Source organism: Glandiceps talaboti, chromosome 17 (genome assembly GCF_964340395.1).
Source record: "Glandiceps talaboti chromosome 17, keGlaTala1.1, whole genome shotgun sequence".
Lineage (NCBI taxonomy): Eukaryota > Metazoa > Hemichordata > Enteropneusta > Spengelidae > Glandiceps > Glandiceps talaboti.
This window is the reverse complement of record NC_135565.1, coordinates 16,152,062-16,179,715: the sequence shown is the minus strand read 5'-3', so window position 1 is coordinate 16,179,715 and position 27,654 is coordinate 16,152,062. Positions and strand designations below refer to the sequence as shown.

At 36.6% G+C, this 27,654-nt stretch overlaps 2 protein-coding genes across 2 annotated transcripts; one reads left to right on the top strand and one right to left on the bottom strand.

Moving 5' to 3' along the window:
* Window positions 1-1,041: 1,041 nt before the first annotated feature.
* LOC144448368 (U1 small nuclear ribonucleoprotein 70 kDa-like) lies at window positions 1,042-17,958 on the bottom strand. Its single transcript, XM_078138587.1, has 10 exons — window positions 17,647-17,958; window positions 16,936-16,998; window positions 16,350-16,404; window positions 15,045-15,106; window positions 14,478-14,540; window positions 13,971-14,052; window positions 4,349-4,450; window positions 3,931-4,009; window positions 2,678-3,350; window positions 1,042-1,751 (listed from the first exon to the last, which is right to left on the bottom strand). Exons 1-9 carry the CDS (start codon window positions 17,788-17,790, stop codon window positions 2,681-2,683), a joined length of 1,320 nt encoding a protein of 439 aa, XP_077994713.1. The 5' UTR covers window positions 17,791-17,958; the 3' UTR covers window positions 1,042-1,751; window positions 2,678-2,680.
* A 6,727-nt stretch (window positions 17,959-24,685) lies between these two features.
* Window positions 24,686-27,301, top strand: LOC144448315 (potassium voltage-gated channel subfamily A member 1-like). Its single transcript, XM_078138503.1, has one exon. It carries the CDS (start codon window positions 24,976-24,978, stop codon window positions 26,575-26,577), a length of 1,602 nt encoding a protein of 533 aa, XP_077994629.1. The 5' UTR covers window positions 24,686-24,975; the 3' UTR covers window positions 26,578-27,301.
* The last annotated feature ends 353 nt before the right edge of the window (window positions 27,302-27,654 follow it).

The following is a 27,654-nucleotide window of genomic DNA, read 5'->3' as shown; positions in this document are numbered from 1 at the left end:
CAAATTCACACTCGTCATGAGAGTGAGGCACAGCCAACTCATCCAGTCTGTACAACACTCAACCAGGAATTGGGCCGGTCAAAGAAAATTCTGTCTCAAATGGGCCAAGAGCTTCAAAGTAGTTCTCCAAGGTTCAATCACAGGGAGTCAGTATAGTAACACCACTACAACCACGATCACTGTTTTGTCCAACCTAGACTATGCAACATCATTATATTAAAGTGAACCACCTTTCTGCCCCTTTTGCTTAATGTCATTGAAAATACTTGTAACATGTTTCAACGTTAACTGTATTTGGTACTTAGTTGCAATGCACACCTGGCATAGTTTAGTAGGTAAAGACAGATTATGTTTTGAATAACTTCACAGACACTGTGTTCATTGTCTGAGATAACGCCAAATGTTTTTGACATCACAAGTGTTGTGTCTGGTAGCCTTTAGTTTAGTATCACTTCACTGAAACAAAGTTGCAATTATACCTGCATGATTTAATACTACAGACTCGTAAATAGATGCCCAAGCTGTCACAGAGTGGCATTTTCAAAAGAAAGCCCCCATGGTCAGACCAATTATAATAATATTGAGCAGACTGCACTTAATTCAGAGACAACAATGATCTCAACTTGTATTTCTCAGCAAAACTATATTCAAAATCAACTACATTAAACTTGATGTGTTTAAAAAAAATAACATTTAATACTGTGAATGAATTACATGCCAGAATTCAAACTAAACTAATTTGAAGTTACAGGTGGAGATGTCTGATATAATCGTAATTCTTGGCAAGTCTTAGTTTAAAGTAGAATGCACCTCACAGATCAAAGTTTGTCATACGAGAACATTTTCCTGGTCCTTTAGAAGGTAATGCAAGAAATTCGGAGGTTCAGTCTTGTTTTTAGGGAAACTGAGTCTTTTATTTCTCTCATACAGTTCACACAGTATTTGGTGGCCATATTGGATTTGGCAGCCATATTGGATTTTGATAGTTTTGACCAATATTTCTAAAATTTGTACAGTAACCCCTGACCCCCCCCCCCCCAGAAGTTTGTCAAAGAATGGGCTTTCTTGATCAACGTAATAACAAAAGTTTAAGATTTTTATTTATGAGGTGCATACTACTTTAAGTTACCATGAATTATTCCGAGCATTTGTACGTTACACTATTGTCAAAAATGAGGCAGCATCTTAGGAATATGACACATGAAAAATAACATCTTGACGAAATTCATCAACAACATATGGGCCGGGTGAGCTTGTCAAACTTACCTTGCATTAAAAAAAAGATACCTAACAACATAAACCTACCATCCAAGTATTCTACCTACCTGAGCAGTAGTAAGTTCAACAATTTAGTGACCTGATAATATACACACCTCTGAACATAATACTCAGATTTCAGCTCCAATATAATTCATTCCTAGCTCATCACTATCATCATATAATTAACATCATCAATTATTTGACCTCTTTCAATTCTTTTTTAAAAATAAATTCAAAGTCATTAAAAGTTTGCTTAAAATGCTCAATGACAGATTGGCTGCTGTTCAATTGTACTTGTTGGCAAATATGCGGTTAAAATGTTGCATTTTATTGAAACTGTTGAGTGTACTCCAGGGAGGTTTACGGGGAAAAAAAACCATGATAAAGAAGATGTTTGCTTTGTACCTTTCATCAATATTAATATTTAAGTAAACAAGAAGCTGCTCCAGAGTCTGCTTAATATCCCAATTTTAGCAAGACATTCCAACGAACTGTCAAGACAAAATAAAATAAAATACATTCACTATCATGTCAAGTAAATCACTGATTTAGCATTCCTGTAGCAGAACATTGTAAAGATCAGCTACACAAGATTTTGGGCTAACTTGATCAAATAATGGAAATATCTATAACAAGTTATAACAATTCTTGGTACCTGCAATAGCTTTTTACTTTATCCTAGAGGGTCAAAATAGAACAAGAAGGTCGGCTTATTCTCATGTGCATCTATAGTACATGCAATGCATGTGAAGCGTGTGGAGCGGAAATTATGGGGTCGATAGAGAAACCGAATGTTCATTATTGTTATGTGTCTAGGCAGTTATATTCTATTTCAGTACTGAGAATTAACACATTCTTTTAGAAGACTTCATGCCACCTAAGAAATTATCCACTTACAAATCAAGGGTATAATTTCATGATCCCATCCCAAAATTGTCAAAACAAAGAGCTTGTGGCAAGTGTGATGGTCTTGTCATAAACCCCTACAGCTCATCCCCAAAATGGTCAAACACGTCAAGTGCTGATGGGCTTCTTTACAAGATTTCAAAGTTGAGTAAGTTACCAAGGTGGTATGCCATCATCAAAGATTATTGATAATAATTCTGTACAAGTTCATAATCTTCAAATATTTGAGTTTGTTATTCCCCTTTTAGTTTTTAATTAAAATGTTGTTCTAAACTTTTTAAAACTTATTCCCAGTTACAAGTAGTGTGGGCTTACACGTTCACCCATTGGTAACTATGTTTGCAGTCACTCACAAAGGTCATCATTACACACAAAGGAAGACAGTTGTGGGTCTTTTTTTTTTACTTTTTAAATATTAAAATAAAGAAAAAGCCCAGAGACTTCAGCAAGACTAGGCAGAAATAAGCTTAACTGGACTTTTCCTTTACTGAGTCTAAATCAGACTACCAACCTATCACTGGTGTTCCATTTCAGCATCTGGTATCTCTTGTGACATGAATTCTTCAGGTGGTGGGGATGGCGGTTGGTGATTGAAAGTGATCTCTTCATCTTCTAAGATTTCTCTTTTTGTTACTGGTTCCATGTCCGGGGCTTGTGGTTCTATTTCCTGTTCCTGTTCCTGCTCCTGCTCTCCATTTTCAATGTCTCTCTCCCTTTCCCTGTCTCTATCCCGCTTTCTTTCCCTATCTCTATCCCTATCTCGGTCTTCATGATCCCTGTCTTCTTTACTCCTTTCCCTGTCTCTGTCTCGGCCCCTATCCCTATCTCTATCCCTATCTCGGTCTTTATCCTTACCTCTGTCCCTATCTCGTCGGTCGCGGTCTCTGTGTCTCCTTTCTCTATCTCTATCTCTGTCGCCACGGTCTCGACGTCTGTCACGGTCTCTGTCTCTATCCCTTTCCCTATCACCCCTATCAGGTCTCTCTCGATCCACTCTTTCTCTATCCCCTCGTTCTCGCTCTCTATCCCGTTCTCCCCTTCTCCTTTCACGACTGCGACTTCTTGAACGTCTGCGTTCTCTTTCCATATCTCTACCAACACCAGGACCAGCACCAGCACCACGATCTTCACGTCTTCTGTCCCTGTTTCTATCTCTGTCATCATCACCACGGTCTCTGTAGGAACTGTTTCAGTTGTACAAGACATAAGTCACTGTATATCTATGTATTGAGGTAGCATGATATCCCTTGTGATACCTGACTTGTCTACATTGTAGCACAATATCCCTGGTGATACCTGACTTGTCTACTTTGTTGCAGGATGCTACCTTGTAGTTCGAGTTCGTAAACACGTTTTACACTATCAGAAAGGTTACACAGTCAAGCTTTCTAAATAATTATCATATTCTTCTGTATTGTATATATTTTTGTCATCACTGTAACACGGTTACTAAATACTTTTTGAATTTACAGTTTTTAGTATGAGCTGTCACCCCAGTAGCTGAAATATGGCTATTCTGTGGCAAACAATTATGATGGACGACTTCAAACTGGTACTTCTGTTCCATCATGCATCATTCAGTATTTGTTAAGCAACAGTTCTTCCACTGACATAATTATATCTTTGACAACGAAAAACCAGATCCTTATTAGTTTGCTATCATTATCACGAATTCTGGCAACGTTGGCTGCTCAAACAGATACTCATAAAACCACTACATTAGAAGCTTGCTGTACTACTGTTTTTGTCTTTATGAGTACTTACCTCAACATCATATCTTCTCTACCAGAGTGACGTATATTGACATCGGGTCCACCTTTACGAGTGCTTCCCAAGCCTCCACCTGATAAAAACATACATATCAAATATTGAACATCTACAAAGACATCAACTTCAAGTAGGCACATTGTATGGATTAGGCATGACTAGTTTAGCTACAGGTGATATATGCAGCAAGACTGACAATCAGTACATCATTGTCTATAAACACAGAATGGTATTGCATGTTTCATCGGTTTGGCAAGTTTGGCTATATATCTAATATCATGTTATGCAGTACTACTGACACGTCATTGTAAACATGCATGGCTTCTTTGCAACAATAGGAACACATGCTCTCCAAAACTTTTCATACAAACATACAAACCGAATGAATGAGAAGTTTGAATTTGTAATAGCTCACCTAAACGTCGAGGCATCCATCCTTTCACTGTTCTTGCCCTCTCAACATCTACCAGTACTCTTCTTCCATCTATCTTCTTGCCGTCAGCATATTTGTATGCAGCTGTTAGGGTAAGAAGTTGACATGGGACACATATGTAATATTCCACCAAATAAACACATATTTTATATCAGCAAACTGTTTTAGTTGATACTTACTCTCAGCATATTTCTGCAAATTAAGACAAACTTCCATCATAGGGTGTTAAAAATTGGATTGGGGAATTGATAACTTTTTGTGCAGCTTACCTTATCTGCATTATTGAAAATTAAAACTCGAAATCTATACACTTAGATAAGGGGCACACATTATACATGTACACACACATTTAAGTGTAAACACGATATGAACTTACGACACTACATTATTTGCAGGTCTGCATTTCGTAAAACACCACTTGGGTGACAGGTGCCCAGAGATGTCTTTCCACTTTCTTTGCACTTTCATAATTCTCACCACAGACTGTCATTGTCAAGTTACCACGTATGGCTTTTTACCATACAAGGCGTCACCTGCCTCAACAATGTTGTGAAAATCACCGGTTGCACCCTTTCCTTGCTGTTGCAAGTTTTGATTCACATACAACTCTCACTGAGGGATCTGCTCAGTGCCTATTAACAAACACATAAAATACTACTGTAGCCAATACTGGACTACAATTTTGAAGTTCTCTTAATAACAGAAGTATTGTGTTCTTTCAAAATGATTTTCCTAAAGACATGTTACCATTGGATGATCAATTGCCATCTGATAACAGAAATTTGTCAGTCATGCAAACTTAGTGGTACTGACCAAGTATGTAATTTTTGTTGTTACTCACAAAAATATCACATGATGAAGTGCTATTCAGAAACATGATGCATTTCGTATAACACCACAAACATATGGGGGGAAATATCTTTAGGTGTACCACTATGTCCACACGACTTGACAAAATAGTCATAATAAACGGAGGGGTGGTGGTTAATCTTAAAGAGGAATGCCACTCCAGGAGAGTCAATTCATGATTTTACATCACCTACAATTACTTGCCATTTCAGAGAAACATAAAGTTGATCTCGTGCCTTTACAGGTTATCTTTGCTGTGGGCTATTTCATCATAGGAGCCAGCAGAAATAATGTATTCAATGGTTGAACACTGAATATTCATGAGTAAAAAAATGCTATATGCGTCAGTGTAAAACAGCTGTCATGAATATTCAGTGTTCAACCATTGAATACATTATTTCTGCAGACTCCCATGATGTAATAGCCCACAGCAAAGATAACCTGTAAAGGCAAAAGATTAATTTCATATTTCTCTGAAATTGCAAGTAATTGTTGGTCATGTAAAATCATGAAACGAGAACCCATAGTTTATGAAAATGTGTCAATTTCCTGGAGTAGCATTCCCCTTTCAGTAGTTTCATAATTTGATGATTTTGTATCATCCCAGCCTTACCATAATGATAAAGGCAATAGTGAAAGGGGCAACAACTATTGATGGGGTTGCTAACCTGCAACCACTTACTAAGAACTTTCAAACTGCTTCTTGAAGTTCTTGCCTGTTGTTATGCAACATTCAAAAATACAAGAATACCCAAGCATGCATGTATGTATTCAAACAGTACCTCTTTTAAAAAAAAATCTGTCTCACATTGATTAATTGAAATGATACCTTTCAGACATGCATGCATGTCAACACTTATTAACTTACAAGTAACAGCATTTTGTTCTTCCTGGTCAGACTGATTGCTTCAGTGCCAGTATGGGATGGTTACCCAAAAATGTTAGCAAAATAAACACTAAAGTTCCACAATTAAAAGTTTGATAAAACCTACCGAGGAGTTTATGTCTTGCAAACAATGCAATGTTTGATTGCCACTCCTCTAAAAGTACAATCTGTCACTTACTTGGAGAAACTTACAGGCACTCCACATTAATGTTTTAATACTTTTTACACACATGATTTAAAGCGTGGTATAACCTGGCATATGTTTTTAGTGAAATAGCATAGACTTGATACCCAGTCATATGGTGTTACGATGTAACCACTCATCCTTGTATGCATGTGATTTCAAGAGACTCAACTCCTAGTAAACCCATCCCATAAACGTGATATCCTAACACCATATGGTAAATGTATAACATTAAGACCTCCCACAACCCAAACTTTATTCCCGACTTTAATATACCACTACATGATACCCACCCCCATGAGTCCATTGTGTTACTTACATGTACAAGACCCCTGGTGCTTTCATTATTTCACTTACAAGACCCAAGATGCTTCCTTCGTTTCACTTACAAGACCCAAGATGCTTCCTTCGTTTCACTTACAAGACCCAAGATGCTTCCTTCATTTCACTTACAAGATCTGCAGCCACTGCTGTACTGGTATTCTGCCTAATTCAATCATTTTCATGAGACCCTAGATGCACCCATCATTTCAATTACACCACTGCCAAATGACTTCATCGCTTCACTTACAAAACCTGTACCCACTATTGTTGTTTCACTTTAAACACACTCGATGAATCCTCATTTGCTTACAATACCTGTCCACCCGATTCCATGGTTTCATTTACAAGACCTTTGATGCTTCAATTGTTTCACTTACAGAACTCCAATATGACCTCCATTTTACTAACAAGACCCCAAAATGATTCCATTCTTTCACTTACAAGATCTGGACTTACTGCTGTATTTGTTTTCTGCTTGATTCCAGTTTCACTTACAAGATCCAAATGATATTTCACTTACAAAATCTGTACCCATTGCTGTACTGGTATTCCAAATCTATCATTGATTCCATTCTTTCACTTAACAAGTTTCCCAAATGATGTACATTTAATGATGCAAGGTTTCACTTACAAGACCCTCAAATGATTCTAACATTCACTTACAACTTACAAGACCCGTTGTACACACTGCTGTACTGGTATTCTGCTGGATCACATCACTTCACTTACAAAACCTTCTACAGTTCCAACGTGCCACTTACAAGACCTCCGATGATTTTGTTGATTGACTTACACAACCCCTTTGATCTATGATTTCGTTTTTTCACTTACAACACCTATACCACTGCTGTATTGGTATTCTGCCTCGATAAAGTTCTCAACTTCTGCATACATTTACCAATTTATATTACCACTTGTGTAGCAGAGCTACTCTGCATTTCCACAGTCACCGACTCCAAAAGTTGCACTGGCCTCCAACTCAGGTTATTTCAACAAATAGGTTCACAAACATAGCAAAGAGAATGTACAAGAAGGTTTACCTGAGGACCCTGACAGCACAGTCATTAACTGAAAGTGCCAATGTTTACCTGTTTCCTACCCAATTTTACCTACACCAGTCACTGCTAAGCCATACATACATGTTGTTGTTTAGACACTAGTCCAGTAGTTCATCATGTAGTAGTCCTGGGCACTCGTTTCTAGTGACACCAGTCTTCAAGTTCTGTCCAGAAACTTGGCAACTTACCCGACGACTTACCCGATATACAATTTAACATTTTCTAAATCTAGCCATATCTGTTTTACTTTGTCAAATGATGAACTTTTGAATATTTTTTTTTTTACAAACACTTGTCATTCTTCAGCCTATCAAATCACCTCAGCAACATATATCCAATATGACAATGTGTTCATCTGAAGGGTCTAACTTTAGTTGTACAAACATCCATTGCACTATATGCAAAATCTAATAACACTGCAACTCAGAATTTCACATTTGAACACAAAAGATTTAAAAGCCATAGTTACTTTGGACCTAGCAGTTTCTCTACTTGGGTTATTTTATTTTAATCTGACATGCCTCACTTTTATAGTTACTAAGAGTATGGACATGGTTGCTAGGGAATGTCTAAAACTATTTCTCATTTTCAACACTTAATGGGATTAATAACATGCACTACTAGCATGTAGCTACTAGCAAGAGTTTAGGAACTTTTTCAACGATAAAGGATACAGCTAAATGTAATATCTCTAGCAACAGTACTTAGGAAAGGGTGGTGGTGGTGGTGGTGGTGGTGGTGGTGGTGGGGGGGGTCAGAAACTCACAACTCATGTCCTGTCAAATTCTCAACATGTAGGTTGGTAGAGGCAGACGCTTCATGAGTTAAAAACAGAGATTCCTAGAAATCTTCCATGTTATGCAACCCCAAGTGTATATGCTTGAAACAAATAGCTTGGAAACAAGCAAACCTTTACTTCTAAGTTCTCTTGGTGGTGTAACTTTTAAAGTACTGCAATTACGAGGTGATCTGATAAAACTTTTTACTTCCATTCTTCTTGCCACAGCACAAGACCCAGCTTTTAGAAGCATTATTGGCTATTAGTTTTGCCACATTGATCAAAAAATTTCACTTCTTTTCCATGTAATAGATAACAGATATGACTAGAACACACTGACATATACAACAACCAAATAACTTTAATCAAATTATTAAAGTGGATAATTTATGTAGTATTTGTCTGTGATATCAATTTACCCACTTTGGGGAGCTGTCATTATTATTTGTGTATTTTCTATCATAATGAACACAAATGACATTTATGATTGATATGGTCATTCTAAAAAGTTATCTATTGGTAGGCACATTGTAAGAAAGTTGATTTCTTTTTGCGATTTTAAGCCAAGATTTTTTAGTTCTTAAAAGGTGAGATATATCGTACTAAATTATACCCATGGGGGACATGGGCAATGTAAAAATAGAAGAGTGAATTTTTCTGATTTAGTATTTGATATGGGGCTTTTAACAACTGTCTTATCCTAGGTTAGCTGTGCTTAATTGTTTTACTGGTACTACAATTTGCTCGACTTTTGTCTGGACTGAAATTTGCAAAACTGCATTGTTCAGAATGTAATTTTAGTCAACCGTAATTTGTCAGGCCAATTGGCCGGACTGAAATTTGCCTAACTGCATAATTTGGACTAAATTTGCCTAACTGCTTTATTTGGACTAAATCTGCCCAACTGTGTAATTTGGACTAAATTTGCCTGTTTTGATCAGAGTACTTTTTTCTCACTGAATTCTTAGTCAAGTGATTCCAAAATATTTCATGAATGGATAGTAAAGTATACCTGGGTCTGCTTACCACATACCCACCCATCTTTGAATGTCTTTCATGTCTTTGTCAATGCAGACTTTACGTACTCAACAAAGGTGTACGTACAACATGTTCTCTGGAAGCACTGTGTCAAAAATATAATACAGAGACACAGTTAAAATGGTAAAAAGCACTACCCAAAAAAGATGTGTGTGGTATTGCAACTGATACTAACACAGAACCACCACAAAAAAATTGCCAAAATATACGGTCTTACCTGTGTACTTACTGTATCTCTTTTTCACACCCCCAAAACTTCAATGTAACACTTAAATCAGTCTTTTTCCATTCATTTGGTGACAGTTTAATCAAATGTATTCTAAGACAGTGTATCATTTCCATCACAGAATAAAAGTCTATCTACTGATTTATACTTTGCTTTTTGTATGAACCTACCAATCGTTCCCCATTTTGAAATGACACATGCATCAGCTCGACTATACTTAAAATCACTTACAGAAAGTCATGGGACCAGTATTTACCGTTTCAGATCCCTGGATATTTGTGAATTACTGCTTGTACATTGAAAAGAAAAACAAGTCATTTTCAAAGTTTATACTTTGTACACCTCTACTACTGGAAAAAATGTAGCTGACAGGAATTTTGTAACGATCACAAATCGAAACAGTATTGCTGGAGCTGTATCACATAAATGTAAAGGTTCTTTTGTAATAAGTTTTGTAAAAACGATAAACTGGTAAGTCTTGTATAAAGTTAGATGTGCAGTACATTGGATTTGATCTGATGCTTCAAAAGTAAATATTAATTCAAAGCATGAAACACTGCTTTCAACTCAATCATAAGTCAGAACTAGTAGATTTCAGATTCAGTCTGTGTATGTTTGTTGATTGACACGTATGACCAATACTAGACTATAAGATATGTTGTATTGTTAAGAATGCAATCTCATCAAATAATATAATACATCGTACACTTATTATTGATCATACTTTTCAGAAAGATGTTGATATACATATACCAAGAGATGTTTATTTATTTATTTTATCTATTTAAATGGAAGACCAATGGAGGCAAGTCCCATTTACAGGCTTCTACATTGATGCACATACATCAGTGTTTTCGCTAAGGTTGGGGTGTATCGGTTACAACTAGGGGGATGAGTAAATGTGGCATAGTGTCCAATATAATCTACAATAATTTGATGGTATGACTGGAGACCCTGATATATTTAACCGATTTACAATATATGATCCTTGGCAAAAATACTACATATATGCAATGTATGTAGTTCATGTCATCTTTTGATGTAGCACCTTTTGTACATCACTTTATCCCTTACAATGTATAATACCCGTATGCTCTCAGGACACACTCATTGGTAGACAAAGATATTCGTTGTTGTGGACATATGTGGGGTTAATTCTCATTACCTGAAATAGGATTTTACCACCTAGGCATGCTATACAAATTACAATCATTCAATGTCTTGTTTGACAACATGACTTTGGCCTCATGCATTCTTCTAGCAAATCTGCCACTGAAGTAAGTCTGGTTCATGGTTTATGTTGACAAACAAGTTGACCCTCTTGTTCTATTTTAACCCTCTAGCATGAAGTAAAATGCTAATATAATTACTGAGAATGCGTCAACCTTCTTGTTCTGGTTCATGGTTTATGTTCACAAACAAGTTGACTCTCTTGTTCTATTTTAACCCTCTAGCATGAAGTAAAATGATATTGCAATTACTGAGAATGTGTCAACCTTCTTGTTCTATTTAACTCTCTAGTATAGCATGAAGTCAAATGTCATTACAAGTACTGAGAATCAGATGAATATCCACATCAACAAATCTTTCAGTCTGGTTAATCTGTAGAAAACTATCAGTTCCATTTAATTTAGTTCTCTTGTTTATATCTTTGGTCTCATAATATACTGTAATGGATATGGTGACAATAAAACCAGCTGGTGAAGGAGTGCATAATAATAGCCTTGAATCCATGCTCTCCTGCAGTGTTCTCCCTGAGAACAGTAACACAGATGTCAAGCATTTTTGTAATTTTCTTAGTGCCCACTTCACGCACACATTATTACACCCCAAAATCCTTTCCTTTCATGTGAACATGGTATCAAAGTAGCAACCACATCCAAGACACTTGTTCCTTTTCTGACGGCATTAACAGTCTCTGTGCCTTCTTCAGTAAACATTCTAGAGAGAACATTTTCTGAGCCTTCTCTAGAAAACATTCTAGAGAGAACACTGCTAGCCTCTAACAAGGCAGGGTTACCAGTCCTGAGCGTTGTTGTCTATAAATTGTGGGGGAAGACACTGCTACTATTTCTATCTTTGGAGTCATAGTTTACTGTTCTGTTGCTATAACTTCGGCATCTACCATACATGATAGCACTACAACAGATGTTAACCATTAATTTTACAACTTCAAAACTTGTTACCAATGGACGTTTAACACAAATATATCATTGCCCATCAGTGTGTCCTCTCTGAAGCAATTTAACACACTACTAATGCACAGCAATTTCTTGTGATGCACCAAAATCATTTATGTAGTGTGAATCACGCGAAAACTTGTTTATCAAATTATTTTCACCCACAACGTCTTTCTTTTATAAGACTGCACACTGTTGATCATACAAAACACAAGAGTTTATATTCAACAAACAGGATGAAGATTTGAAGCGTATTATAGGTATGCTGTCTAATATAATGAAATTAAATGGCAGCCTTGATGGGTAAGCATGGATTCCTGGCTATCATTATCCAGTATCTTAACATATTATACGTTTCAGTTTTTCTTGACTTAGATAAACGGTTGATTTTTCAGTTCCAAGATGCATTGCGTGAGACATCACTCGCATATGTTTAGGCCTGTCTTGTTTTTATTATGTCTGCAATAACATTGTCATCATGAAATGATGGAAAGACATGTCAACCTCTTGAATTGTGAGTGATTTCATAGCACAAAGACTAACAGAGAGGGATTTTATTGGTAAACCCAGGGTACTGTTAGGTGAAAAACTGACAATCATCCCCGAGAAGTGCATGTAACTCTATTTACAAGTACAGAATACATGGCATTGTTTGGGGAGACATGCAATACATCTTGGAACCTGCATCCGGTCTACAGATGTCTTTATATTCAATAATGGAGTTACCCATAAATAAATAGTACAAAATTGTACAGGCAATGGCCCTTTGGCTTGTGTTAAACAAGTCTTACAGCGACACTGTATTTTATGTCTGGGTCACCAACTTGTTTTGCTAAACCGTCCCATTATCTGCTATGACAGGACTACTTTGGGTTAACTATGTGAGTGACACAGTGCTTGAACTAAACATTGAAATACAACCCCTAATTTAGCCCTTCAGGGTGGTTCCATTGTCATTCAAGACACAAGAAAACTCTTCCCATTGTTGAGATGCCTATAAAGTTATCTTTACCTCACTTTACTTTCTTATAAACTATCTGTATTACCTCGTATGCTGCCACCACAATACAAAACACACAATTTACATATCAAAATATCAACATTGTTGATCACCTCCTTGCAAAGCACACTGTGTCCCTTTTTCTGTAGAGGTCATTATTTGTGTTCTCCCCAGGATATACTCGCGGCATATTGACAATTAAAGGACTGAATAAAATAATTTGTTATGTTGATTGATTTCTATTGGTTTGCATAAATTAGTGGATATGGATCCATACCTCTAGGGAGAACACTGAATTCATTCACTATGACCATACAATTCATTTTTAGTAAAGGGGAACACCACTCCTAAGTGCTTATCACTGTTTGATAAATACTCATGAATATTCATTGTTCATCTAATGCATACATATCTGCTAACTCCCATGATGCAACATTTGACAACTGCCACAACAATGAATATATGAGAGTAAGTTTAATTTGGCGTTTCTTGGCAACTGTGTAAAATTCATGTTATGTAAAATCACAAAATGACTATACAGAAGCCAAAGTTTATGAAAACACCTTCATTTTCTAGTGTGGCATTCCCCTTTAAATGTATTAGCGTCAGAGAGAAACATTAACGCTGAATAATTAAATCATTGCATGATCAAGGTCTGTAGTAGACGGATCGAAACGAAGCATTCGTTTCCAATTTACTGTTTCAAAGTAACTATCTGGCACTTTCAAATTAACATCTTGTTTTAAGAAGTGCACTCGCGATTTATTCAAATTAATAAACCTTGTCCGTTGAACTATGCACTCATGAAGAATCACACCCCAACCAAGTTACTTCTTGGTGTATAATTCTTTTGTATAGATCATTTGAAGTCTAAAATTTTCAGGATATTATTTAATCATTACCATACAAAAGAACCGACTCAAGTTATACTTGAAATACCTATGACCAAAATTTGAGCAAACTACTTCCATTGACCTTCAAATTTTCACTTCCGAAGGCCCTTTAATGTATTTGACAATTCCCGGAATGGTCTGATGTGTTGTTTCTAATTAATACTTTGTTAGGGAGTTTTGATACTTACAATGCATATCTCTCTCATGCTCATATTCTATGAAAGCATACCCCCTAGGTTTACCAGAGTTAACATCATGCACCATTCGAATCTGTGAACAAACAAAAGCGAGTCGGTTAAATTACAATTTTTTTTATTTATAATATGTCAAATAAAATTAGAACTATATATACGTTCTTTGATACACGACCAAGTTACTTTTGTTGATGTCTATTTGTTAGCAACATCACAGTTGCCTTTCTTAGGACATTCTGAAAATGGTTTCTGCTCACCACTTGGTGGCAGTGTGAAGACACTATGTTGTAAACAAGTTTTCTCTGACATGACAAGGAATCCTTTACCCAATGTACCTTTATGTCGCTTTCCCTCTCAACTGTTTTTCTAATTAAAACAATTACAAACATTTTCATGCACTCTTCTTTTGAAATGACTGCAATAATATGACAACATCATTGGAATGCATAGGCTATGAAGAACAGATGAAAAAACACACCAAAAAAACAAAAAAAAACTTACTGATTTTATTGGTCCATATGATTCAAATTCTCTTCTTAATTTGGATTCTGAAGTATCATAATTCTGTAAGAAATTCACACAATTCACTTGTTATAACAAGAATGGTTAAAAACCACTTGTGATAATGTATAGCATAAACATCATTCTATACATCAAGGATCTTGGTGCTGTACTTGACAGTATCCTACAGTTGATACAATGTTGATATATATCAATAACTGACAAGTAGACTGTACTATTCAGAGCTACGGAGGACATGCAGAAGTGTAACAAATAAGAATATTTGTAGGCTAGCAGACATATACTGTTAACCGAGATACTTTCACTACGACAAAATTTTGCAATTTTACAGTCTTCAGCAATTTCTCAAAAACCAATTTTCTCTAATTACCAGACTGGTACATAGTGTTCATATGCTAGAAGGCATTTTAGTCAGTATTTATTTTTGCATATTTTGTTTTCCAGAAAAATTAGCAAAAAAAGTCTTAAGCTAAAATATCCATGTTTATAGTACATATAACGAACCATATTTACACATTATCAATATACAATACACCGAAGACTTACTATTCTGGCAACAAACAGTGTTTTAAAAGCATCTCCAGAGTTAACATAACTTGTAGGATCCCCTGTGAATAATATAAACAAAAAAGAATTCGTACATCAGAACATGACAATCAGGCCAACTGTTTCAGAGTTTTATGCAGCCACATGGGAACTCACAGAAAATGTCAAGGCATATTCTTGAGGTACCACGATAACTTTTTATTAGCTGAATTCCTTGCAAATTTGGATAATATTCAATATTCAGTATCATACTGTCACACAAAAATTATATAAACGTTACATGAAATCTGAACACCATGAGAACATTACACAGCGTTTTCACTCAGTGTGGTAAATACATCAAATCTACCAGAATTAGTCAGTTACTCAGTCATTTTACTCAGATTCCAAAACAAAAGTATGGTATAATGTATGGGAATCTTTTCAAGTTTCACTTAATTTACTTGTATGTGGTACTGAGGTTATGATAGCGAAAGCACTGATAACGGTCATCATTTTCTATTCTTTCAAAGAAATTACAGGATGGCAAGTACTGTAAAGGCCTGGAGAACACCCTGATAATGATGCTACTAATGGGATATTATCTTGAATATCAAGCAATGCTAGGATTGTAACCAAGCATGCCACAATGATACCAATGATATGGTGGTTGATATACCTGGTGTTTACTACATATAGCATCATTGACTGATACTGTATGTGAAAAAGCCAGGACCTGTCACTCAACTGACAGCAAGCAACACAATTTTACAATCATTCAAAGGGTGGCAAGTAAGTAAATCTACCCATGTTCCTTCGCCATTTCTCTTGGGTTTTCCCACCAACATTATGGTATGATAAATGGAAAATTGTCAATTTTAACTGATTTCTCCCTTTCTGAGAAATTACTGGGGTTTCCAAATTTTAGCAAACACACTTAACATTGCTACGCACCATAAAACCTTAAACCTCACAATAAAACAGCTTTCAAGTGCATGAACAGTTTCATCTACTCCAGTATACTATTCTATATATCTTTTTCTTTGCTTTCATTTTGAAGGTTGGTGTTATATTTTTACAATCCTCTTTCTCCCAACTTCTTACATTGTACTTGGTTGTGTATAAACAAATGCCCCCAGGTAGAAAGTTGAACTTCTGACACAATAAGAAATCCCCTTGAGATATAGTAAGAATTACAACTGATAAAATATGTTAATGCTTTTTTTAAAATCAAATGTCCACCTGGCAATATTCAAAAGTTTGTAGACCAACTTGTCAGGCTCAAATTTGCAAATTTCTCAACTTGTATCTTAAAAGTTAACTTACATGTTGACCGATCTCCTTCTAGTCTCATTGAGATCTCTTCTTCTTTTTCTTTTCTCTGAAAAGATGGAACATGAAAAAAGGTGATAAACAGATCTTTTCAGACACCATAAACCTGCAAAGCCTGCTTACAAAGCATTTGATGGTATACCTTTGCAGCAGAGAGAGAGAGAGAGAGAGAGAGAGAGAGAGAGAGAGAGAGAGAGAGAGAGAGAGAGAGAGAGAGAGAGAGAGAGAGAGAGAGAGAGGGGGGGGGGGGGAGAGGGAGGGCGGGAGACAGAGAGCTATATATCAAATGTTAGTGTAGGTATGAGGTGTTTGTACATTTCTTTACGTGACCAGGAAGAGCTGACCATTTTGTTTTCCTCTCAAAGATAAAAGACCACAACACAAAAGCTGATCAATATTTTCAAGGCCTTCATTGGATTTAGGTGAGAAAGCAGTTGTCTGGTTGTACTACAGACAAAGTGGGTCCTGAAAAAAGAACGACCACCTCCTCCTTAAAATCAATGGCTAAAAAACAATTCTCATACAAGACATTACAGGTTAGTTACAATTTTCAATCTTGCACTGAAATATGAACACTTACCTTTCTTTCTAAGCGTTCTTCTTTAGTTTCTACTCTAGTTGGCGGTGGGGTATCCTTTGGATCCTGTCAGGATAAATAAAGACAACATCAAAAATCAAGCTACAAATTTGTAAATACACTTGTAGTACATATACATGTATAGTAATATTGAATAACAATATACGACAAGTGAATCACCACTAAAAGTAAAACACACTATATTGTTAATTGCTATATATAAATTATAATATTATAATAATAAACCACCCCTGGGAATGTATAAACCTTGATTTTGACCATTTGACTCCAAGCACTTGCTGAACTTAGCTTCATGAATATATTAGTATATCACTAACTGGTTAAAACCTTAGGGGCATACCATCATGGGTGGTTTATTATTGCTTAATTGTGGTAAATTACATCAGCAATTACATTTGAATATATTATAAATTATCAAGTTTGGGGTCTGTCGATATAGACAGCGATGATTAAGTATAACACTACATATCACTGCATTTTAAAACGTAGAACAATATACACCCCTAAAAACGTTTCAATTAAACAGTACAGACGCACCCACAATGCATCAGTCACAACACGCATGGCGTCTAAGTCACGTAAGTGTATGCAATATTATGTGGATCATGTCCGTGTAATATTTCAAAATAATCGATCTTTTTTCAATATCGAATAAATGTGTCAGTGAAGTAAATTATTTTTTAACCTTCTTACCTCAAATTGATCGAGAAAGACACCGACGCCGTGATATCCCGGTCCGGTCTTTTCGTGCGGAAGTTTGTCAAGAGGTGGCATGAATGGCATCGGCTCGCGCGGAGCGAACAAAGCCAACAAATTGGGTGGTAAAAACTGCGTCATTTTCGGAATTTGAAAGGCAACTCCAACTATAAATAATTGAAACCGCCTAATACAGTAAAAACTCTCTCAACTTGCTACGAAAAACGGATAACGCTGTACATAACGCACAATAATATCCGTTAATATTTCTGGACCCTTGCGTCAAAATACACAGCAGCGGCGCTGTCTCTGTTAGCCCACAATGCACTATCAATTTCCGTTTATATATTCGGAAACAGTCGGTATATTTCGTACAACGTCGGAAAAGTACTTTCTTTTTAGTTGTATGCACACAACATGTGAAACACTATCAAACCAATGTTTTCCCCACCAAAGCTCCCTAGATCCTGTAAAGAAGTCTAACCAACATTGAATAAAATTACATTGTTCTATTCCTCCTTCTTGGTATTTCTAGTCATGGAACTGAAAGTTTGATCCAAGCCACCAGTCCTTATAATTGTACATCATGCTGTTTCATCTCAATCTAAATTGGATTATACAATGCACGAGCCAACTTGAACAAAAAAATATGGCAAATATACTCTGGTCGTTTTATATCACGACAACGCGTATCTACGTCACTGGTTCTGCTGTTCAAAATATGAGTCAAAACGCGAAACGTTCAAAATTGCCATTACTTTCTCCAGTTTTTCTTTGATATTACTGGCGCTGGTATAATTACGTTATCCTCCAATATTTGTCTTCATTCAGCCGGAAAATACTCGTGACCTAAGAGTTGTCACTACTCGTCTAGCGACTCGTAGTGACAAAGGCCCGTATTTCCTCGGCTGAACGAAGAAAAATATTGGGGAATAACATCTAATTGTTCTTACAAGGGTGGAGAATGTTTCTTTCTTTTATTTTATTTTATAAAACAACACGTAAAAGCATCATATCAACTTATAAGTTTTTTGAAAAATTTCCGTGTTATTTTTTTCATGTGTTAAATTGTGAAGTCTTTGATCATTTTTTGTATTTTTAATTACAAGACGATTATAGTTGTGTGATAATGTTATGATTATTATCATTTGTTCGGAAAACTGTCGATACGTCGATATTTGTAGTTGGCTATGGTAGTTGGCATTCTACATTGCGCCCTCTTGAGTCTCCAAGGCTACACGTAATGTTCTTTCTTTTTTTTCTTCCCACTCGCCGCGCCATCGATAAAGCGACCTTCCTCTAATATTCACTTCATACTAATCACATATCGTAATCTACTGGACATTGCCTGCTACATATTTCAAAAAGGTGTCCCACTCAACTGAAGGGTCACTCTTAACTGACATACGTGGCTTCCATTTGTTCTTGACAGTTACGTTGACGCCATTGATCGGTGAATGCTTTGTGGATTATGTACTATCTTCTTTCTATCTCACCTAGTTCAGAGTACTGTTCTTGCAATTAAGTTGGCTATTTATTTGGTTAGTTCACCAAGACTCATCAAGAAAGATATATATAACGTTGTTAGTATTAGATACTATAGGATATAAATAGATTTCAACGATGATGTTTATGTACAATGTATATTTCACTGGGAAAAATTAAAGAAAATAAGCAAAACGTGACAGCGACATTTCTGAGACTCTATTATTAAAAAAAATCTGATAAATCTCCCTCCATGGTTTTTTCACATACGCCAACAATTTGATACAGTATTCCACTTCATGTTGTAGGCAATTGTAACAATCTGAAATAGAAACTAACCATCAACATGACAAATAAACTTTGACAAATTAAACATAGAGAACGGATTTGAGGGAATGAAAAACAGAAAAGAAGATTAACACACATCATTACACATAACGGAACAAGCTTTAAGTCGGTTTCATTGCGGTTTTCAGAACTTCATATGATCGTTGACAGACTAAACAGACATAAAGTTATTCAAACAAACCCCCGACTTCAGGAACTTAGAAGACGAACCGGGAGGGAAATGAAAAAAAAATATTAACACATATTGTAACAAAGACGGAACAACTCGATTTTCACTGCGTTTTGAAAACTTCACATAATGTATTTTGGTACATATACACTTAAACGGAAAGAAAAATAATTAATATTACTCTCATTTTGTATGTGCTAGTCTTTTTCCGACCACGAAACGGAAGGAGATCGTTTGTGAGATCCAACAGTTCTAATTTTTATTATGTGCGTAAAAACTTTACAATATAACTCATCAATCAAAGAGATTTTTATGTCCAAAAATAGACAGATTTCTTAACCTAAATGAGAAACTTTAATTAGGAAAGTGTCACGTACGGAAATGGTGACAGAAAGCTAGTCTATAAGACATACTGTCGGCAACACCCTTCATTCATCAACTTAGAATTGATAGCGTGGTTGTCGGTCACGACATACACAGTCTGTACTTGTATGATGTACAGAGAGACATGGCCTCATTCAACTTTACTCAAACAGCTGCAATGTACGTAGCTACTAATGTGAATTTACAATATAAAGCTAACTACATCATGACCACAACATCTAAGGTTGCTTCTAATAGAAAACTATATAGGTATGTACAGCGATGTTATTATTATGTGTGTCAGTATTGGGGGTGATCTGAAACGCGATATAATACAAAGTTACATTACACGTATTCAAACTTTTATATACAACTTTTTAAAATCCTCCCACGCCACAAAACAGACAAACAAACAAACAAACAAACAAACAAACACACACACACACACACACACACACACACACACACACACACGGACGGACGGACGGACGGACGCACGCACGCACGCACGCAAACAAACAATGGTTGAGAAACGTGTAACTTTTCCTACCTATAAAATGATCAAATGGTGGCTGGATTGAAGTAAATTCACGTGATAAAGTGATTCCCATCCCTGATAATCTGGAAATCGATTCGACTGCTGAAATGCACCGACTCAAACAATATTATTATGATATGAGTAGATTCGCTATCTTACTACAACTAATAAACAAAATTATTAATCTCGTTTTGTAAACAAATAAAATATACCATCTTTTGGATATGTGCATTCACATTGGTTCTTTTTTTACACTCGTCGTTGTCCCGCGTTCGTATTGTTAGGCAACTTGAAATTTTCCATGTCACGATATGTTGTATCACGATGATATGGTGTTTTTCTGAAGCTGAAATTAATATTCGCGAACTTTGTTGTTATTTCGCGGTGGGTGGACTTGCGCGATCATAGAAACAAGTATAATTTTAACCCTTTCATATACAGTTGGCTAAATACGTCAATATTATCGATATTTTATTGTATTCTGATAGAAATATTCTGATACTAGTACATATCTCCGGAAACAAGTGCGTGTGACGTGAGTTTCAAGCGGCTCCAGGCAGTGTGGCGGGGGTTCGCAAATGCTCGAACAAATTTCCCTTGCTTGCGTTATAAACGCCACGCTGCCCTGTCATCGGTGTCGGTGGCACTAGTCACTGTAAAAAAACACAACCCAACACATGGGAACTGCATTTCTGTATGGTAGCTCAGACTACTTTGTTTTTATAGTGGTCTGAGATAGCAGGGACCCTAAAGGATAATTGTATCCAACCATAGAGATTCTCCACAACGTCTCTGATCAAACATATAGCATATACCCCGGTATGTATAAAGCAACCTCTCCAATGATATAGTTATACATAAAAAAAATTGTATATCTAGCTGAGAAGAGGCCTGCTGTTGTACACTGGGAAATGCATTATGGGTCATTGCTGGCCCCAAGTATGCATAAAAGTACACAGTCTGTTAGGTTTTCGATAACCCAAAAATTATATAGAGATGTCAATTTTTACGTCACATCTGAATTCCTACCGTTTCCTACCCCAACACAAGCCATCATCTTTTAGATCTTTTTTTTTATATTTGAATAAAAAGAGCCTATTTCAATATACTAGTAGAACAAAATTAATGTAACCACTATGATCCATAGTTCCTTGGTCACGCCTGTTGTCACAAATCTCACACGTCATTGATATAACTCGTGACGCAATCGTTATGCGCCAAAGATGACGTCATTGAATCGATATGCTACACTTGGATTAGTATTCTACAGGTAGCTAGTAATGATGACGTGAATATCGTTTCCCAAAGTGAAATTATATAAGCCTTGACAAACACGCAGACGTGTTTCTTCCTTGTATGTGACTAACATAATGACTTCAAATTAGTCGCACCTTCGTCGTAAACTACAGCTTCGACTCTTTTACGGCACTGACACCGTCAATGTTTCACAGAATTCGAAGAAAAATAAGCTCTGGTTTACGACGGAGAATGAGTTGCATCTACCTACCATTTAACTGTCAATATTACAGTGACACTTAATTTTACACACTGCTGTAAATGAAAAAACACCCCGAAATACAAAACAAAGCAAAGCAAAGCGAAACAAAGCAAAGGAACATACGCATATCTAATACCCATTATGTTTTCCATACGTTTATGACATACAAGTCCAGTTAGACTAGAAGTTATCCTTCTTCAGAGGCACGGATTGACAACAGACCAATCCAATCAGTTGGGAGGTATGGTTATTCACTTATTTTTCAGGGACTGTACCTTCACTGAATGCTAATTATCCTACGTGTATGTCACTATATTAAATAAATAAATAAATAAATAAATAAATAAATAAATAAATAAATAAATAAATAAATAAATAAATAAATAAATAAATAAATAAATAAATAAATAGATAAATAGATAGATAGACAGACAGACAGACAGACAGACAGACAGACACATAGACAGACAGACAGACAGACAGACAGACAGACAGACAGACAGACAGACAGACAGACAGACAGACAGACAGACAGACAGACAGATAGATAGACAGACAGACAGACAGACAGATAGATAGGACAAAACTCCCGCTTAATATTATAGATATGACGTTGGCATATAATCACAACTTGAATAGAGGCTTAGTAGCTTGAGGGTGGCGGTTACATCGTCCCAAAACGAACTCGTTCTAACACTCGTCCCATGACCAACTCTTCCCATTGCTACCTCGTCCCATTGCCGACTCGTTCCACAGTCATCTCGTGCCATCTGAGAACCCTAAATTCGTCCAAGTATACAACACTCCCAGACAAAGACAACTCGAGAATCTAGTACCCTCTGATCTGGCCTGCCGCGACCTCAGTCCGAAAATGGAAACAAAAGTGATGATAAAAATAAATGTAAAACTTGCAAGATTATGATGTATATTTTGTATTTAGTGGAACATCTCAGTAGCTATTGCTTCGCTCAACTATTTTCCAGGAGCAAGCAATGAATATTGAGGAGTTTGCGTTTGCAATCACAGAGAGAAAAAGGAGGAGAACACGACAATACTTGCAAAATATTCAGAGTGTAGAGTTTCATATTGCGGTTAAAAAACGTAAATTAAATGCATATATTAAGAAATCTTGGGGACAGTTTTTGAATTTGATAACTTAAAAAAAGTTTCCAAATATAATTTTAAACATTTCCATTCAAGAAAAGAATCGTATCTTTGTAATAAGCCAAATAAAATGTTATACAACACCCCTTCAAAAAAACAAGAAACCCCCCCAAAATAAAAACCAAACAAAAAACACACACGACAATATTAATAATTAATATTCAACTATTTATAATTATGTTAGCTGCTTCAACCCTAGACTGTAAGATATGTAGTGCCGTTCCACCCTCACCGGCCGCCTCTCACCCTCGATCACTTGGAGCACTTGAAGGCGTTGACCGATGTGTGAGGGCGCCCTGTCACGGCGTATCTTACTACTTCAACCCCTATTTACATCTCAGTGCATAGGTGAGATCGTCATAGTTAATATATAGTTTCTGTTACTTTAATATGCACCTCAAATGTATAGGGTTTGTTACTATTGTGTCATCTGTAGCTTTCTTTGAAAGTTGACATTTTATGCCAATGTTTTATCTGAAAATATCCAAATAATTTGGCATTGACACTTCTAACTTGGTATAATCTTGCTAAATATCGATGATTTTCATAGGAAAGTAACCTTATTAGTAACTTGAATTAATAGTGTATGTGTGTGTGTGTGTGTGTGTGTGTGTGTGTGTGTGTGTGTGTGTGTGTGTGTGTGTGTGTGTGTGTGTGTGTGTGTGTGTGTGTGCATGGTGAATGCCAATCAGCATATATGCTGTTTAGGTGAGTTGTGATCGAATTAGGGTTTACCAGAAAAATATATTCATGAGCAATCCCCTTCACATGGTTACACAGCAACATGAAGGGACAAATTGGCTATCATTCGGACAAGTTGATCGTGGGACAAGTTGATCGTGGGACGAGTTGGTTTTGGGACGAGTTGATTTTGGGACGATGAGAATAACGGGGACGAATCACACAAATTTCGTGTAGAACTGTTTTCTGAATACAACTCCGCTAATATTGTTCTAGTCCATTCGACCGAATCGGAAAAATACCCCGAACAAAACTCCCGCTTGTAGTAGGCAAGCGTATGCTGAACGGGTACATATAGTAAATATTTAACCTTGGTTTAAACACGAGAGGTATGAGGTCATTAAAAGTCTGCGTAATTCTGGTAGCACTGCACACGAGAGGCGCTGTTTTTAAAAGGGGAACGAACTATCACAACAGATACAAGTGTCCGCTACGCTCACTTTATAATTTACGTGTTTCAAGTGCCGGTGAGGGAATAATACTGATGCAAATTATATTGATCGTGGCTTTGTGTTTGTTTACACTTAGATTTCGTCTGCTGGTGCGCACCATTCAAAAATAAACAAACATGAGGGGTATCAAATAATTTTTTTTCTCAAGCGCCTAAAAATGTTACTAACTTCTCATCTTTTTTCCAGTGGGGAATAGGTAGTGACGTCATTAAATATCATCCTTTTGCTTTCATCCGGGTACTGCTTATTAAGTGTAGCTATGTCCGCCATGATGATACGGAGCAGAGCTCGGGTTGATGATGTTATTCGGCAAATTCCAGACTAATATTGCAGAATGGGATCAGCACTGTAAGAAAATTAGAATGTGACTCGATACAATATAAAGGAGGGAATGCGGAACGCGTGTTTACTTTGGTTTGACACTATAGACAAACCTTTGCAGTCGGGGCAGTAGTTCCGTACAGTCGTCCGCCATATTGGCTATCTTGTCAAAATTGTGTCCAAATTAGACTTCATAGAAAAGTGGGGTCTTACCCCAATCTGGAGACCACGAGCACACCCATACACAATGGAGGTTGCTATGGCAGGACTTGAGGGTAACAACGGCTTGAGTTTCAACCGTACCCTCCCCCGCTCATCGGGGAACGTGCCGAATTCGCGATCTATGCCTAAACTAGTCCACGATGACAGCAGCATGGACGAGGGTTATGACAACCAGGTATCGGGCCATGACCAGTGTTGTGAACGGGTAGTTATCAACGTTAGTGGTCTCAGATTTGAAACGCAGCTGAAGACTCTCAACCAATTTCCAGACACGCTGCTCGGGAATCCAGAAAAACGAATACGATACTTCGACCCACTTCGTAACGAATACTTCTTTGATCGTAACAGACCCAGTTTCGATGCTATTCTACACTACTACCAGAGTGGTGGACGGCTACGCAGGCCTGGTAACGTACAACTCGATGTATTTAGTGAAGAAATAAAATTTTATGAGCTGGGAGATGATGCTATTGCAAAATATAGAGAAGAAGAGGGTTTTATTAAAGAAGAGGAAAGATTATTACCTAAAAATCCATTGCAACGTAGTATATGGTTATTATTCGAATATCCTGAAAGTTCACCATGGGCAAGAGTAATTGCTGTCTGCTCTGTTACCATAATTTTAATATCAATAGTCATATTCTGTCTGGAAACTATACCTCAATTCCAACCCAAAAATCCGGTACGAAAGAACGAAACGGGTAAGAATGGAACTTCTGTCTATGTACCTATGCCGCCGTTTTATCATGACCCCTTCTGGATCATAGAGACTTGCTGTATTGTGTGGTTTTCTCTTGAATTTATTGTCAGGTTCCTATCAAGTCCAAAGAAACTACTGTTCTTCAAAAACATTATGAACGTTATAGATATTGTGTCGATTGTCCCCTATTTCATTACGTTGAGTACCACATTGATAGCCCAAAATACGCAAGAAGACAACAAGGCCATGTCACTAGCCATCCTTCGTGTTATCCGCTTGGTACGCGTCTTTAGAATCTTCAAATTATCCAGACACTCTAAGGGTCTACAAATCTTGGGAAGAACGCTTCGAGCCAGTATGCGTGAACTTGGCCTCCTTGTCTTCTTCTTGTTCGTTGGTGTGATTCTCTTCTCCAGTGCGGTTTACTTTGCCGAAACAGATGCAGAGAAGTCACAGTTCCACAGTATTCCAGATGCATTTTGGTGGGCTGTTGTCACTATGACAACTGTTGGGTATGGGGACATGAAGCCGATTACTGCAGGTGGGAAAATCGTCGGATCCTTATGTGCAATCGCGGGTGTATTGACAATAGCATTACCGGTACCTGTTATAGTCTCCAATTTTAATTATTTCTACCATCGTGAGACAGACAATGAGGATAGTACGCAATACTCGCATGTATCAAGTTGTCCCTACCTGCCATCTCCAACTGTTGGGAAAACGAAAAATGGTGCTAGCGATGAAAACGTTTCAGTGGACTATGTTGAAATGGAGGAAGGTATGAGTGGGTCAGTTTCACAGCAAACAACTCAAAGTCAGCCAGGTGGGAGCCGACAAAACCCTACTGATCGAACTAAAATGAACAGTGTGCAACGAAACTCTGTCAATTTGAATATCAATGCAGTAAGTATAGAAACAGATGTGTGACTAGGCCTGATGAACCCTGTCAATATACAATCCCAATATGATAGGTGAAGAGAACGAAAGAGAGAGAGACAGCAAAATTGTAAATAAGTAAAAAAAACTTCAATTTATGCATTAAGCAAGTGAGTGAATAAGTGAGAGAGTGAGTGTATAAATTAATATAAAATACACATTTTCACCTTTTAGAATATTACAAATTATTCAATCTTGTCATGGTTTTCAATTCATGGATTTTTAATATAAGAGGGGGCTGCTATAGGAATAGAATAGGGACGGATTACTGTGTGAAGTTGAACTCCTCAGAAGTTACATAAATACCCATATTTACAATTCTACATGATGGCTACCCCTTCCAAAGAGTAGTACATTCTATGTGTATTTTCTTAGCTTTACTGTTCTTTGCATTGATTTTCCGTGTTAGCATATACACAAAAGCCTACATGTACAGATAATAATTGCGAGGGAATCTGACTCCTGATATGATAATGCAAATACAAAATACCCTCAGAATCAACAATTAGAGCTTTCATTTTTTTTTTACACAAGCATTTTTAGGAGTTGAAATATAAGAAACAAGTGATAATGAGATGCCTATTAAGTTTGAAATAAGAAAACAAAGAGTTTAATGGAGTATTTTTCATGGCTTCGCTATGTTGATATAAGTACACACTACAGTAGGCTGACTGACTGGATAGCATGTGAATCATAATGAAAACCCCTACACAAACTTGGCCTCAATTGCCTGACTTGGAGAGTCACTACAAATGTATGTCTTCTAGGAAGTGTTCATGCCGTAATTCATAATTCAGAAAGCTGTGTGTTGACTATGATAAAACTGTATGGGCTTTGCTTTTTTCTTTACTTGTCCACATACTTTTATATGTTGATCAGACCCTTTCAATTATTTGTTTATCTCTGCTATGATGTGACAAAAACATATTTTTTATTAATGTTCCCACATATTATTTTATCCCAGATGTGTAGAATATATATATATATATATTTTTTTGTCTAATTTTCTGTCTGTGTAAATTTTATTTTCATGATCGTATGAGAGTTTGCAATGTCCAGCAAGTGATA

What these genes read in the sequence shown, in the direction of transcription:
- LOC144448368 (XM_078138587.1), bottom strand. Translation starts at nt 17,790, where the DNA reads ATGACGCAGTTTTTACCACCCAATTTGTTGGCTTTGTTCGCTCCGCGC. An exon ending in TCTTTCTCGATCAATTTGAG is followed by an intron (nt 16,999 to 17,646) that starts GTAAGAAGGTTA and finishes TTATCCTGACAG; the next exon opens with GATCCAAAGGATACCCCACC. An exon ending in AGAGAAGATATGATGTTGAG is followed by an intron (nt 3,351 to 3,930) that starts GTAAGTACTCAT and finishes CAACTGAAACAG; the next exon opens with TTCCTACAGAGACCGTGGTG.
- LOC144448315 (XM_078138503.1), top strand. Translation starts at nt 24,976, where the DNA reads ATGGAGGTTGCTATGGCAGGACTTGAGGGTAACAACGGCTTGAGTTTC.